The following is a 14,163-nucleotide window of genomic DNA, read 5'->3' as shown; positions in this document are numbered from 1 at the left end:
TGAGCAGAGCCTGGCTCTGTCCTCCTGACACTCCCCCTTGACATATTTATAAACATTTATGAGGTCACCCCTCAGGCTCCTCTTCCCCAGCTGCAGAGCCCCAGCTCCTTCAGCCCTTCCTCCCCAGGGAGATGTTCCATCCCTGCATCATCCCTGGGGCTGCGCTGGGCTCTCTCCAGCAGTTCCCTGTCTCTCTGGAGCTGAGGGGCCCAGAACTGGACACAACATTCCAGATGTGGCCTCACCAGGGCAGAGCAGAGGGGCAGGAGAACCTCTCTCATCCTACCAGCCACCCCCTTCTAATCCACCCCAGGATGACATTAGCCACCAGCACTGATAAGCTGAGGCCCCTTGAGAAATGGTGGCTGCCCTGTCCTTGTCGAGCAGTGTCCTTGCTTGGGCTCAGCATCAGGCAATGCCTGGGCATAGCTTTGTCTGCGCTCAGAAGCAGTCTCCACTCTTCTCCTGGTCTTTGGGACTTCTAGGGTAAGGAGACAAGGAGGTTGGGGGAAGTAGGACTGGCTGGAGCCCAGTGAGTCGTTCTCTGTCCCACCACAGGCTCACCAGGAAGCCCTGAAGAATGAGTGGCAGAATTTCCTGAATCTCTGCATTTGCCAGGAGAGTCAGCTGAAATGCGTGGAGAGCTACAAGAAGGTAAAAAGCAATGAAGAGAGCACAGGCCATGGGGCTGCAGTGTCAGGCTGGAGTGGGCAGGCTGGGAAGAGAGACAGCAGAGGAATGAGGACAGGAGACCCTTTGCTTCCACCTAGTCCGAGGAAACACGTCTCAAAACACAGTCCTTTAGTGCTGCAGTGACGAACTGGCCTCCAGCTCATCTCCTCAGCCCTGTTGCATTAATCTGCTGGCTTGGAAAAGAGGGGCGGGGAGGGTTTGCTCACTGGCATTACCTGTTGAGTGGGATTATTTGCCTGTGGCTCAGGTGATGGAGGGTCCTTGTCCAAGCACACACTCTGAGGAGGGTCTGTAGGGTCTTCTGAGGTTGTGGCAGAGACCCTGGAAACTAAGAGGCTTGGTGACAGTGATGTCCTCCCACCCCTGACTGGTTTCCTACCTACACCTGCAGTTTCAGGACGATGCTGAGGCTGTGAGCCGCTCCTTGAAGAAGATGAACTCTGACCTGGACACCAAATACAGCAAGTTTAACAAAGACAGCCCTGGGGTAGTGTCAGATCTGCTGCTTCAACTGGAGGTGAGGTCTTCAGGGCTGGTGGCACTCACCAGCTCTAAGGGGAAGACCAAATATCACAACTTTCCCAATAAATAACAGTGGGGAGGAGGTGGGTAAATAACCTTACCAGGACAGGCTCCAGGTCACCTTCAGAGTAAAGGAGAAGCGTGAGGTTGGAGCCGTGTGCTGTCCTGAACACGAGACCCTTGGATTAGAGGGCCCGCAGAGGGGAGAGGTGCTGGTATCCAAGCAGTGGGGAAAGGTCCTCCCATCTCCTCAGCACCCACATGAGCCAAGGGTGAAAATAGAGAAATCTGACCTCAGGGGCAGGATGCGGATTAGAAAGGAACGTTTGCCCGGGAGAAAGGGATGGGACACGTTCAATGCAGTATCTTCATATGCATGCCACGCATTTCACTCTCAAGAGATGCTGGGATCTTAGTCCTGACTCTGGAATGTGGCCACTCCTTGGCAGATCTCTGTTCCTCTTTTGAGAAGAAAAGCTTCTCCATATATACATGGAGAAAATGACAGTGTGGGGTCACCTAAGGTTAACTGACACTGTGCCTTCAAGGGCAGATCTGCTGTGAACGAAGGAAACTGAGGAAAGTGTAGACAATAGAAAGGGGAGGAAGGAATGTGGAGGAGTCAAGGAGACACTTCTAACTTCACGCCAGCAGTGAGCACACGGGGATGGACAGCTGAGCCCAGCACACCCCCTGTGGTGCAACGCCCCACCTCCTCCTTCTCACCCAAGCCTGGTTACAACCACTGTCTTCTCTGTTTTATCTAGAACGAAGAGAAGGCAGTGAAGCAGGCGGAGAAGAGCATTGCTGACCTGAAGAGAAGGAGTAAAGACATCAGCCCACTGAAACTGCGCAGGTTGCGTCCCTCCCAGACCCTCACCCTGGACACCCTCTGTGACTGGGACGCTGGGGAGGTGAGGGCTTGCCCAGCAGTACCCTCAGACGAGGCAGACAACTGGATTCTTCTTTGGTTGCTCCAGATCTCGGCTTTGTGGTGGGAGGAACTGGCCTATGGCTGGAAAGCCAAGCCTTTCATTGAGTTTTGTGTCTTTGTCCCAGGTGCAGCTGACCAGAGGTGACAAGTACACTCTGAAGGACAACAGCAACCCGGAGATGTGGGTGGTGCAGAGCAGCACTGGTGTGGTCCAGGAGGCACCTTCTGCTTGCTTCTCCATCCCTCCACCAGATCCTGAGGCTGTAGACAAGGTCAATAGGTGAGTCTGCAATGGAGAGCCTGACCCAAGAGACATTCAGATTTGATCTTAGGCTATAGCCAGCCCGACTGCCTCAGCTGCAGAGAAATAGCAGCTGGGAACAGACCTGTTCACTATCTAGTAAGAAATTCCTCCTGGAGAGGGATTGTTCCCTGCACCCGGGTACCTAGTCCAGGTTCCTGCTATTCCTCGACGTCGCTGCATGCCTCACAGACCTTGCTGTCAAAGAGTTTTCTGGCAGTCAGGCTTGATTTCTTCACCCAAACATATGACTCGCATAGGTTTGACTAAATTCATTGCAGAATCAGTCTGGAGCTTGGGACTTGCCAAACAGGACAGAATTATCTGTGGTATCTTCTCTCAGGCAGCCCCAGCTGGAGACTGAGAATGGTTCCTGGAACCGCCGCGTAGCCTGCTGCCTGCTTGCTCATTCAGCTTCCCTGCTTCCCACAGGATGGGGTGGTAGCGCAGCAGCTTTGGCATTACCTACAGAATCCTGTCCCCGGGTGCTGGGATAAATCGGTGCTGCTCAAGACCCACAGCCCAGAGACCTTGGGCATGACCCCGATGGGAGGTTGGCTCCCCAAGTCACTCAGCCGTGGTTACTTCATTGTGTTGCTCTTCCTGGGTGCGCACCCCAGATTAGTGAGTCCTTTGGATTTATGAGTTTCATGCGTGGTTTAAAACAGAAAAAGTTTGCATTGTCCTCCCGGATAACGGCTATTTTCAGTCCACACCTGACAGCTTGTTTAATTTCCCTTCCTACACTTCATCTTTCTTTAATTTCCCAACCAGCTCCACCATCTGGTGCCTCTGCATCGAGCTATGTCCTGGCCCCGCAGAGACAAAAGCCAAGCAAACTGGGACCTTTAGAGCATGGTGTTGAGCTGGAGCAGTCCATAGCAGGGATGTGGACTAGCCTGGTCCTTCAAAACCCCGTCCTCCTGGCTCCATCAGTCTTTTCTCACCCAGAGATTTCCTCTGTCTTTCTAGCTCCTGCTGAGCCCCACTCTCGTTTCATTAGAAGGGAACCATCCCTACAAATGAGGCTTGGCATGTGCAGGACTTGAACTCACTTCCCATGAAGCTGCAAAGCACTGCAGTGACACGAAATAAATTTCCAGCTTCTGCTGAGAGTCAGAAACACTGGCTCCATTGGGAAAACAACTGCTCGAACCAACCAGCTGCTCTTGCTGTTGTCCCCTTTCCTAAGGGACATCTCTGAGTTACACCAGGCTGCAGGCTCCCAGCCTGCTCCTACCTTGGAGACCCCTTCCCCAGCAGCGGCACGGAGCTGCTGCTGGGCTGGGCTCTGTCAAGGCTTGCTCAGTGCAGCGGTTTCCTGTTGTGCCTGGCTGACAATGCTGCTCTCTGCTCACAGCCTGGAAGGGGAACTGAACACGGTGAAGCAGAAGCGAGCGGCCGTTCAGAGCTCCCTGAGACACAGCCACAAGGAGCAGGTCCAGCCCAGCCAGCAGGGTACGTCGGCCGGTTAGTCCTGCCCTCTCCAGAGCAAGCCCACACACCTTCCTTGCAGAGCTCCCAGTCCCGCAGGCGGAGGTTCCTGCGGGTCAGTGTGAGGATGTCTTCTGCTCTGTGGAAAACAGCGCCCAATGGGATAACCTGACTTGCTCCATTGGGCCTGAGCTCTGGCTCAGAGCTAAAACCATTTCCCCAAGCCTCTGCTGTGGGGAGGCACATGCATGTGCTTGATGCTCTGTGGATTAGAAATGTTAACCAAGTTGTTTATGGTTGCATCAAACCCCCATGCTCAGGGGAAGCCCGTGAGCTTCAGAGCTGGCAAAACACAACAGGCAGAGCTTTGCAGCAGGGCTGTCAGGGGAGGGAGTTGGAGCTTTAGGGACTGTGAACAGCAGAGCTCAGGGAAAGGGCCACGCACCAAGACTGGGACAGCAGATGAGAAATGGGGACTAACCTGTGCTGTGTTTCACTGCAGCTCTGGCCAGGAGCCCCGCAGTGGTCCAAGATGATCCCCAAGCTGACCACCTTCTCAGTAGCCTGGATCATGTCGGCAAGGACCTGATTCAGGTAGAGAAGGAGGTCTTGAACCGAGTGAGGTCTCCAGTGAGCTACAGCGACCCCACAGATGACCTTGCCAGGAGGATCAAACACCAGCAGGTGGGTGCTGCTGGGGGCGGGTTGGAGCAGGATGACTAGCAGTGCTGTATCCTTGGCCCAAAGTAATTGCACACTTCAAAGGAGAAACCCGTTTCGAGGGGTTTCAGGCTGGCGTGAGCCTTTGAAATGGGGCGGATTAAGCCAAACCCTGGGGAAACGCAGGCTCTCCTCTTGGCTCAGCTCTGTAGCGAGATGGTCCATTCATTTCAGAGCTCACCAGTCCTGGGGGAGTCCTCAGCCTTGTCATAGGGATCTTGTCACCCTCCACTCTCAAGTCAGCAGCAGAAAAGATTATGAGATAGAAAGACTTGATCCAAGGACCAGCTTTGGCTCACTGATGAGGAGCACAGGCTGGCAGATGTGAGAGGGACAGGACACAAGGTAGTGCCCTGGAGCCCCCCTCCTTTCCTCTGGGATAAGGTCTGGGTCTGGAGTAGTTCAGCTCGTTACATCTTCATCTGCTGGTATTTATCCAACCCTGGCAGGAGGATGGACTCAGGCAAGTAGGTTTCTTCCATCTCTGTCTCTGTGGATCTCTTTCCCACACCCTGCCATTGCCAGACAGTCACAGTCTGGATGGGGCTGTGCCCCAAGGGCCATCTCCTGGAGAGGGCCACCACACCCTTAGCCCCACAGCAAAATTCATCCCTGAGGGAGACGTGTTTTCGCAACAGCACTGTTATGACTGAGTTGGGTGACTGCTCCCCTCTGCTGTGCCAGGAAACAACAAAGAAACTTGAGAACCTGGGGGCAGCCAAGGATGCTTTGCAGAAGGAGTGTGAGACCTACCTTTCCAAGAAACCCACCAGCACCTCCGCTTCCCAGCTCCCTGTCACGCTGAATGCCCTCAGGAGCAAATACAATGATGTCAACATGCTCTCCAGCCTGTACAATGAGAAGTGAGTGATGGTGGCGCGGTCTGATGGGAATGACGGCAAGAAGTCCTTGTGCAGAGGTGTCATCACAGAAGCACGAGAGAAAGTGCTTTTGGTCTACATGGCCACTGGTCGAGATCCCTCTCGCCCAGTGCAAGTTGGAAACCTCTCATCCATCATCAAAGGCACCTTGGAAGGAATTGCTGTGTGCAATCTGTGGTCACATCCCTCCACTGTGGAAAGTCCAACACAAGGGGGGGGTGTCACAGCTTTGCTGTGTGGTGAAATGCAACGTATCTGCTGGGCAGCATAACAGGGTTGTGAGTGCATATTGCTTGCACTCTGCCACGCTGCAGAAACTCTGACGTTAAATGAGCTTAAATATGCAAAATCAAAGAGAAAAGGAGAAGAATGGGGTCTTCTGTAGCTAACCTTGTCCTGCCATTTTTCCTTTGCCCAGGGCTAAGGCTGCCCTGAACCTGGAGACTCAGATTGAGAACACAGACAAGATTGTCAGCACATTTGAAGCCAAACTGGCTCAGGACAGCATCATTCCTGCATCCCCTAATGCCCTGCAGGATCGGGCCAATGACCTACAGGTAGGTGAACATCAGGATCTACATTAAGAAGGGGAGAGCAATGGTGGGGAGAGCTGACCTTGGCTTACTTGAGCACTTCAAGACACCAGCGATTAAACCTTTCTAAGCACTTGTTCCCTGAAGGCTTTATGTTGGCATTGCAGGCTGACCTGCACTGACTAGCTAGAAAAAGGCTCTGTCCCTCCCAGGCTACCTTTGGGGTCTCCAAAATATGTGATGCACCTCTTGGCATCTCACCTCTGTTGCTCTGCCACACACCCATCCCTATTCCCTCCTGCTGCCAGTCTGCCTGCCCCTCGGTAGCTCTCACCCCTGTCTCACAGTGACCTTTTCTTGCCTTCCCCAAAACTTCTCCTTTCTGTCTCATGCAACGTTCAACCACCTTCTCTACTGAATAAGCCTCGCTGTTCTCTCTTTCGTGGCACATGTTGGAGAACCTGGCTAGCCCCCAAGTGCTGTGTGGTTAAGGATGGTGACGAGGAGGGTATTTCTGTTCGTTGCACTGACTGATGCAAAACTTGGAGCTGCCACTTTTTCCCTGGCAGAAGATGAAGCGGGACCTGGTGGCCCAAGAGGACTGTGTGCTGAAGCTGAACCGGGGGCTCAAGGATGCCGAGCACAGCTGCAGCGCCGTGCAGAACAACTTCCAGGAGTACTGCCCCGACCTGCCCCGGCAGAGGCGGGAGGTGCAGCTCCTCAACGATCGCTACCATGCCGTTGCAGACCAACTGGATCAGCGGTGAGGAGCCGTGGCATCATCTCTGCTCTTAACTGACAAAGACCAGCGCTAGTCTGAGTCCCTAGAGTGTGTTCTTTGCAGGACCCTGATCCTGACCATCCTGCTGTAACGCTGGGGACCAGGCCTGTCCTGCTTTGTAGACGCCACCATCCCATGCACAGCACAGGCTTTGAGCTTCCAGATAGCTGTGAGAATGCAGTTTTATGTAGCTGCTGCTGGCCTCTGCCTGACCCAGCGACTCCACCAGAGAGCCCCTGGTGCTTAACACTTCTCGCAGGCATTGCTGCTGGTTGCCTGCGTTTTGTCTTCTCCCATCTCTCAAGCTGTGTTCATGCTGCAGTAGCAAACCTGATGTGCACAGTTGTGCTCCCCACTCAGGGAGCAGTTGTCACCCCCTTGTTTTTGTTATCCTGATGTTTGTTGCGGTGACGTTCTCATTATAGTGTCTTTTTAGGAGCTTGAACATGACTCTTTGCTCTTGCCCTTAAAGTTCCTGTTCACCTTTGTGCTCTGCAGAGAGAAGACCCTCAGAAATATCAGCCTCACCTACCAGCAATTCCAAAATTCCAACGAGAACCTGATGTTCTGGATGAACAATCTACCCAAGCATCAAGTAAAGACCACGGATGGGCCAAGCCGGATCAATTACAAGCTGCAGGCGCAGAAGGTCTGTTCTAGGGCAAGCCTCGTGACCTGTGAGGTTACAGGGATGGGGGAATTTGCTTGTGAATAGTATGCAAAATAGTAACCAACTCCTAGTTGTGTGCTCTACCCATCACAGTGAATGAACTAGAACAATGGATTGCAGCCCACAGCTGATGTATCTTGCCCTGCTGCGTTTAGCTGCGTTTATCTGCAGTGCTGGTGTCCTCAGCTGGGCCGGTCACCCCCAGGCTGATATTCTGTCCACGGAGAGGACACACCCAGATCCTGATAAATTGAACCTTGGGCTGAGATGTTGCGTCTGGGTCCTGCATCTTTCTTGCCTTGAGCAGGTCCTAAGCTGACGAGTTCAGATGATGAAATGTGGAGGTCCCTGTGTTGGCTGGTATTTGTCGCATACATGATAAATTAGCATGGCAGGTCCTGAGCAGCTGAGAGTGCTGCTGAGAGCCAATAAAACCCCAGAGACTCTTCCTAAGTGCCTTCCCGTTCCCACCATTCCTTTCAGTACTAGGCTGAGGTACTGCTCTTGGCTGCAAGACTATTACTGGGTTGCTGTATTTCAACGTGTCGTTAACATCATGTGTCTCCTGCAGAGGCTGGTGGAGGAGATCGAAAGCAAGGAACCCGAGAAGAACGCAGTGGTCAGACTGTCCCGGAATGTGCAGTCCACCCTCAATGTATGGCTCAGTTTTCCCACGTGTCGCTTCTTTAGTGTCTCACCCGAGAGATCCCAACTGATTCTTCTGTTTCTGCTCTGAACAGGACTATGAACTCCAAGCAGGGAAATACAGCTCTTCTCTGGACCCTAGTCTGACAGACTTCGCTGCCAAGAGGCTGCGTGTGACCCCTCTACAAGAAAGCATCCAGGCCCAGGTAAAATATTAAGATAAAGGCATGGAAAGCCTTGTCTATAGCTCCTTATCCAAGCCCTGTGTCCTCTGCGAGGCCTTAGTCCGCTCCTGCAGCCACATCTGGTCGTGGTCCTAATCCCAAGGACAAATGTCATCAGGGATCTCTGTGGGGCAAAGCAACACAGGAGACTCTGAATTAGGAGTGTGTCTTGTGCCTTTGGGTGAGACGGCTGATGATACCTCCTTGCCATATGGAGTGTGAAGATAAAACGTGCAGGGTAGGTGTGTGGGACTGAGCCAGAGCTCCTCTGGGCTCTTTTCAGTTACACCCCAGCTTTTCCTGCATCGCCCTTGGGCTATTTGCCATCCGTGTGTGGCCCAAGGTGGGAAGTCTGGACACCATGCGGGATAGCAGGCATCTCACAGGCATTCGAATAAAAAGGACAGAGGAGGTCCAATATGAGTCCTTGGACTCTGTGTGTCTCTAGAAAGTCGGATGTAAAGGTGCTATTCCCTGGAATAGAGCAGTACACAACGTGCACCCGGGTGAAAGGAAGGTTGGAAGAGGTTGCCATCCGACAGATGTGTCGGGGGGGAGGGGGACAAGGCTCTCACCACTGTTTCTTTTTCAGGAAAATGATGTCACCAAGCTCTACATGGAGCTAGCAGCAGAAAACAAACAGCAGCTCAGCCGGCTGGAGTTTGCCAAGAAGGTTGTTGAGAAGGTACTAGCTAATGGCAAGCTTGGGGTTCTCTAGACTGAGCGCTGAAATGATCTTTCCCAAGCTGTCAGCAATCTGCTCAGCCTGGGATCTTCTCAGCCCTCCCCAGATCTCCACATCCAGGTGTGAGGAAGGAGAGGAATGGAAATCCCTGTGAGAAAAAGGCTACAAGTAACCCCTTTCAGTGACACTGATCTTAGGCGGTGACTTTCATCACCTCAGCCCTCATATCTCTACTGAAGCTGTAGTTTATGCTAGGAGAAAAGATTAGGGCTCTTAGGTTCTGTTCTCAGCTGTATCTAATCAAAGTTCACAGACTGAGAACTTCAGATTCGTCTGGGGACGTGGCTGGAATTTAGTGCTCAACCTTCTGAAAACGCTTCAAAGCAACAGGACACTTCTCTGCCTTTCTAGGGCTTGATTTCCCTGCAGGGAATGTCTCTGGTCTGGATGACTTTGCGTGTGCTCAGGCGGGACAAGGATTAAGCTGGGGCACTCCGTGACCAGCTGCACGGTGGGGACCAGTCGCATTACCCTGCCTCAGCTGCAGATCCCACACAGCAGCACAAAGCACCTTCGTGGGCTGCAGCAGCACCTCCATGAGAAGGGGGGGGACACATCAAGTCAATTGTTGAGATGATGGGAATGTGCCCTTGTTTGCCCTTTACGATCAGCATTACTTGGAGGATCCTTGGGTCTCCTACCTTGCCTTGTTGTGGAAAAGGTGTCTGCGCCAGATCCAAAGAGCAACTTGGTTTTCCTGTCTTTTTTAAAAATTCTTTTTTTGTTTTTGCCTTGCAGAAGGAAGTGCATGAGGACATTGAAGCTGCACACGAGCAAACACAGCAATCTGAAAACAAAGCCACAGCAAGCAGAGAATCTGAGGGATTGAAATCGCAGCTGGAGGAGGAAAGGGGGAAAGTGGCCAAGATTCAAGAGGACCTGGAGGAACGCAGAAACAAACTGCTAATGTTGAAGACTCAGAAGCCCATTGAAAGAGTGGAAGAAAAGGAGGTGATAGAGTATTACAGAGACCCACAGGTGGAGAGCAACTTGTCTAAGATGGCACAGCAGATTGAAGAGGAAGGCAAAAAGAGGCAGACCCTGCAAGAAAACATTGAAGTGATGAGCCGGAAGCTTGCCCAGATGGAGAGTGAGAAGAAGGTTGTTCCTGCCCAGCTCCTCACCAAAGAGATCACAAAAATCGAGAAAGATCCAAGCCTGGATAGCCAAGCAGCCAGTCTTCGTCAGGAGATCCAACGTCTCCGGGAGGAAAGCTTGGCTGCTGCTGCTGACCTTGAGCAGCATAAGAGGGAGCTGCACATGCTGGAGCGAAAGCAGCCCAATATCCGAGAGAAAGTGGTGGTGAAGGAGCTGATCAAACTGGAGAAAAACCCAGAAATGCTGAAGTCCGTTAGGACTCTGCAGTTGCAAATCGATGAGGAATCCTTCAAGAGGAAGTCTGCTGAAGAAGCGATAGTGAAAGTGAAGAACAAGATTGAGGAGGTGGAAAGGCTGATTGAGACAGCAGAACCCAAAATTATTGTTAAGGAGGTGAAGCAGGTGGAGCAGGACCCAGAGTTGTTGAGAGAGTCTTCCAAGCTTAAAACTCTGATTGAAGAAGAGAGGAGCAAAAACTTGCTGCTTACGGGTGAGCTGGGAGAGCTGCAGAGCCGGTACAGTATTGCAGAGAAGCAAAAACCAAGGGTAGAGGTTAAAGAGAGGGTCAACGAGATTTTCCTGGTGGATCCAGAAACAGAGAGGCAAATTACACACCTGAAAAGGGAGCTGCAGGAAGTTACTCTGAAGAGGACAAAGATTGACAGGGAAGTGGAAGAGGCCTTAGCAGAGCTCAATGTCCTCAGGGCGCAGAAACCAGTGGTGGAGCTTAAGGAGGTTATCGAGGAGGTGGTGAAACACGAGAAGAGCCCAGAGATTCTTAGAGAAATTGACAGGCTGAAACAGCAGCTCAATGAACTAGTGAACACTAATGGCAGGACCCAAGAACAGCTCATTAGGCTGCAGGGTGAAAGGGATGAATGGAAGAGGGAGAGATCCAAGGTGGAAACCAAACTGGTCAACAAGGAAGTCATCCGATACGAGAACGATCCACTCCTGGAAAAAGAAGCTGATCGCCTCCGTCAAGAGGTGCGTAACATGTCTCAGAAGAGGAGAGCTGCAGAGGACGCAATCTATGACTTGCAGAATAAATACTTGCTACTGGAGAGGAGAAAGCCAGAGGAGAAGGTAGTTGTTCAAGAGGTAATACTGACTCAAAAGGATCCAAAGCTCCGAGATGAGCACAGTAGGCTGAGCCGGAGTCTGGATGAGGAGGTGAGCAACAGGCGTCGTCTGGAACGTGATGTGCAACAGGTTCGTGCACTGGTGGAAGAGCAAGAGAAGTTGCTCAACTTTCAGGAGGATCGAAGCAAGAGGCTTGCACTAGAGAAGGAGATGAGACAAATCACATTGAGAATAAAGGAGCTGGAGGACAGCCCAGCCCCTGTGCAAGAAAAGATCATTATGGAAGAAGTGGTTAAATTGGAGAAGGATCCAATCCTCGAACAGTCTGCGAGCAACCTGCGCTTGGAGCTGGACCGTGAGAAGATGGAGGTGCTGAACTTACAGAGAGAATGCAAGAACCTGCAAGTGCAAGTTGATGTCCTGCAGAAAACAAAATCCCAGGAGAAGACCATCTACAAGGAGGTGATTCGAGTGGAAAAGGACAGAGCGCTGGAGAGTGAACGTGCACGCATCTGGGAGCTGCTGAGCAGGGAGAGAGGAGCCAAGCAAAAGGCAGAGGAGGAGGTACGGCGGCTCAGGGAGAAGATTGAGAGAGCTGAAGGCATGAAAAGGACATGGGCTCGTGAAGAGACGGAGCTGCAGAAAGCCAGGAACTTGGCCATCCAGGAGAGAGCCAACCTGGAGAGTGAACTGCGGGAGCTGGAGAGGCAGAAGCAGCAGAAAGTCCTCTTCCTGCGTGAGGAGTCCAAATTGCTCAGCCAACGGACTGAGAATGACAGGCAGAAGAAGAAGCAGCTGGAACACGAGTTTTCCCTGCTGGAGGCAGACATCCTTAGGGAGAAGGACCAGATCTACAACAAGGAGAGGTTCATTCGAGATCTCCAGTCAAAGGTCAGCCGGGAAGAAATCAATCACGAGACCCAGATGAGAGAGACGAACCTCTCCACAAAGATCTCTATTTTGGACCCTGAGACAGGGAAGGACATGTCCCCTTACGAGGCATACAAGAGAGGCATCATAGACAGAGGCCAGTACATCCAGCTGCAAGAGCTGGAGTGTGACTGGGAGGAAGTCACCACCCTGGGCCCCAATGGGGAAGTCTCACTCCTCCTTGACAAGAAAAGTGGGAAGCAGTACTCCATCGATGATGCACTAAGGCTGAGGAGGATCACAAAGGAGGAATACCAGCTGTACCGGGATGGCAAGCTTCCCATCTCCGAATTCGCCTTGCTCGTGGCTGGGGAATCTAAGCCTTCCCCATCCCTCTCTATTGGCTCCATCATCTCCAAATCCCCTCTCTCTTCACCCACCACCCATCAAACCCAAAGCTTCTTCCCCTCAGCCTCGCAGAAGGGCTTCTGTGATGACACATCCCCCATCGCCGGGGTCTATGACACCACCACTGACACCAAGTACAACATCAAGACTGCTGTTGCGAAGAAGCTGCTTGATCCCATGACGGCTCAGAAGCTCCTGGAAGCCCAGGCTGCCACGGGGGGCATCATAGACCTCATTTCTCGGGACCGGTTGTCAGTCCACAAGGCGATGGAGAGGGGGCTGATTGACAGGACCTACATGCAGAGACTGCTCAATGCCCAGAAAGCTTTCACAGGGATTGAGGACCCAGTGACCAAGAGAAGGCTATCTGTGGGGGAAGCAGTTCAGAAGGGATGGATGACCAAGGACAGCGCTTTGCCCTATCTGGAGGTCCAGCATCTAACTGGAGGGCTCATCGATCCCAAGAAAACTGGTCGCATCCCTGTGCTGGAAGCTGCCCAGACAGGGATGATAACAGGCGATCTGGCCAACAGGCTCCAGGATGAGTCCAACTATGAAAAAGATCTCATTGACCCTGTCACTAAAGAGAAGATAAACTACAAGGAGGCCATGGCCCTCTGCCAGAAGGATTCACTGAGCAGCCTCCTGCTGCTCCCAGCCGCGTCAGAGGGGTATCAGCGGTACCACCGTTCCCCCAAGCTCTCGCGGTTCAGGCATTGAATGGTTCAGGCACGTACTGGATCTGGTTCCTTCAGGAGCTCATCCCTTCAAAACACCTCTCCTCAGGGAGGCGGCAGCGATCACAGGAGCGGAGCGTCTAGCCTTTAGGACTGCATACTCTTCTATCTTAGCTATCTCTGCTTCCCAACACAGCTTGGCCGTGTGAGGAAGAAAGCGTGATTGTGAGCGTTGTAAGGGCCTGACACGCTGGGCTCCTTGCAGTGCCCCAGCTGCTGCTGTGACAGCAAAGGGGGGGGTCGGTGGTGAGAACTGGCAGTAGATTAAACGTGGTTTGCCCAAAAATACGGGAGACCAGAGTGTTTTCCAGTTGGGTCATTCTTCTGCATGCAATAAACATAGAAAATGTCTCTGTGGCTGTGGTGTTGTCTCTGCAGGCTGAGGCTGCAAAGTGGCCGACGGCAAGGCTAGTCCTCCCCCCATGCCATCCTACACCTCACAGCCCAATCTACAAAGGGTTTGCAGACTCTTGTTCCCACTGATCCCCTAAATTTCTTTCTACATGTGTCTCTCCACTGCAGACCAGTGATGGTGTTGGTTGCACAATGACTTGGGTCGTTCCACTGAGCTGCTGGCAGAGGAAGCCAACCCTCAGGCACAGCATCCTCATAGGTAAACTGAGGCAGTGTGGTCTGGATGACCGAGTAGTGAGGTGGGTCACTAACTGGTTGCAGGGAAGAAGCCAGAGAGTTGTGGTCAATGGGGCAGAGTCTGGCTGGAGGCCTGTGTCTAGTGGGGTCCCTCAGGGCTCAGTGCTGGGGCCAGAGCTGTTCAGTATATTCATCAATGACCTGGACGAGGGATTAGAGAGCACTGCCAGCAAGTTTGCTGACAACACGAAGGTGGGAGGATTGATTGACACCCCAGCAGGCTGTGCTGCCAT

The 14,163-nt window shown here is 52.5% G+C and overlaps 1 protein-coding gene across 1 annotated transcript in view; it reads left to right on the top strand.

Moving 5' to 3' along the window:
• EVPL (envoplakin) overlaps positions 1–13,262 on the top strand; it is a 23,230-nt gene extending 9,968 nt beyond the window's left edge. Inside the window, exons 9-22 of the mRNA XM_009875688.1 lie at positions 520–654; positions 1,085–1,210; positions 1,983–2,129; positions 2,275–2,429; positions 3,811–3,908; positions 4,387–4,568; positions 5,289–5,467; positions 5,904–6,042; positions 6,588–6,781; positions 7,298–7,448; positions 8,041–8,124; positions 8,210–8,320; positions 8,931–9,023; positions 9,822–13,262. Coding sequence (XP_009873990.1) covers positions 520–654; positions 1,085–1,210; positions 1,983–2,129; positions 2,275–2,429; positions 3,811–3,908; positions 4,387–4,568; positions 5,289–5,467; positions 5,904–6,042; positions 6,588–6,781; positions 7,298–7,448; positions 8,041–8,124; positions 8,210–8,320; positions 8,931–9,023; positions 9,822–13,262 — 5,235 coding nt within the window. The remainder of the gene's footprint in view (positions 1–519; positions 655–1,084; positions 1,211–1,982; positions 2,130–2,274; positions 2,430–3,810; positions 3,909–4,386; positions 4,569–5,288; positions 5,468–5,903; positions 6,043–6,587; positions 6,782–7,297; positions 7,449–8,040; positions 8,125–8,209; positions 8,321–8,930; positions 9,024–9,821) is intronic.
• The last annotated feature ends 901 nt before the right edge of the window (positions 13,263–14,163 follow it).

The sequence above is a fragment of the Apaloderma vittatum genome, unplaced genomic scaffold (genome assembly GCF_000703405.1).
Source record: "Apaloderma vittatum isolate BGI_N311 unplaced genomic scaffold, ASM70340v1 scaffold28328, whole genome shotgun sequence".
Classification (NCBI taxonomy): domain Eukaryota; kingdom Metazoa; phylum Chordata; class Aves; order Trogoniformes; family Trogonidae; genus Apaloderma; species Apaloderma vittatum.
Note: the sequence above shows the minus strand (reverse complement) of the source record. Positions and strands in the feature narration are given on the sequence as shown.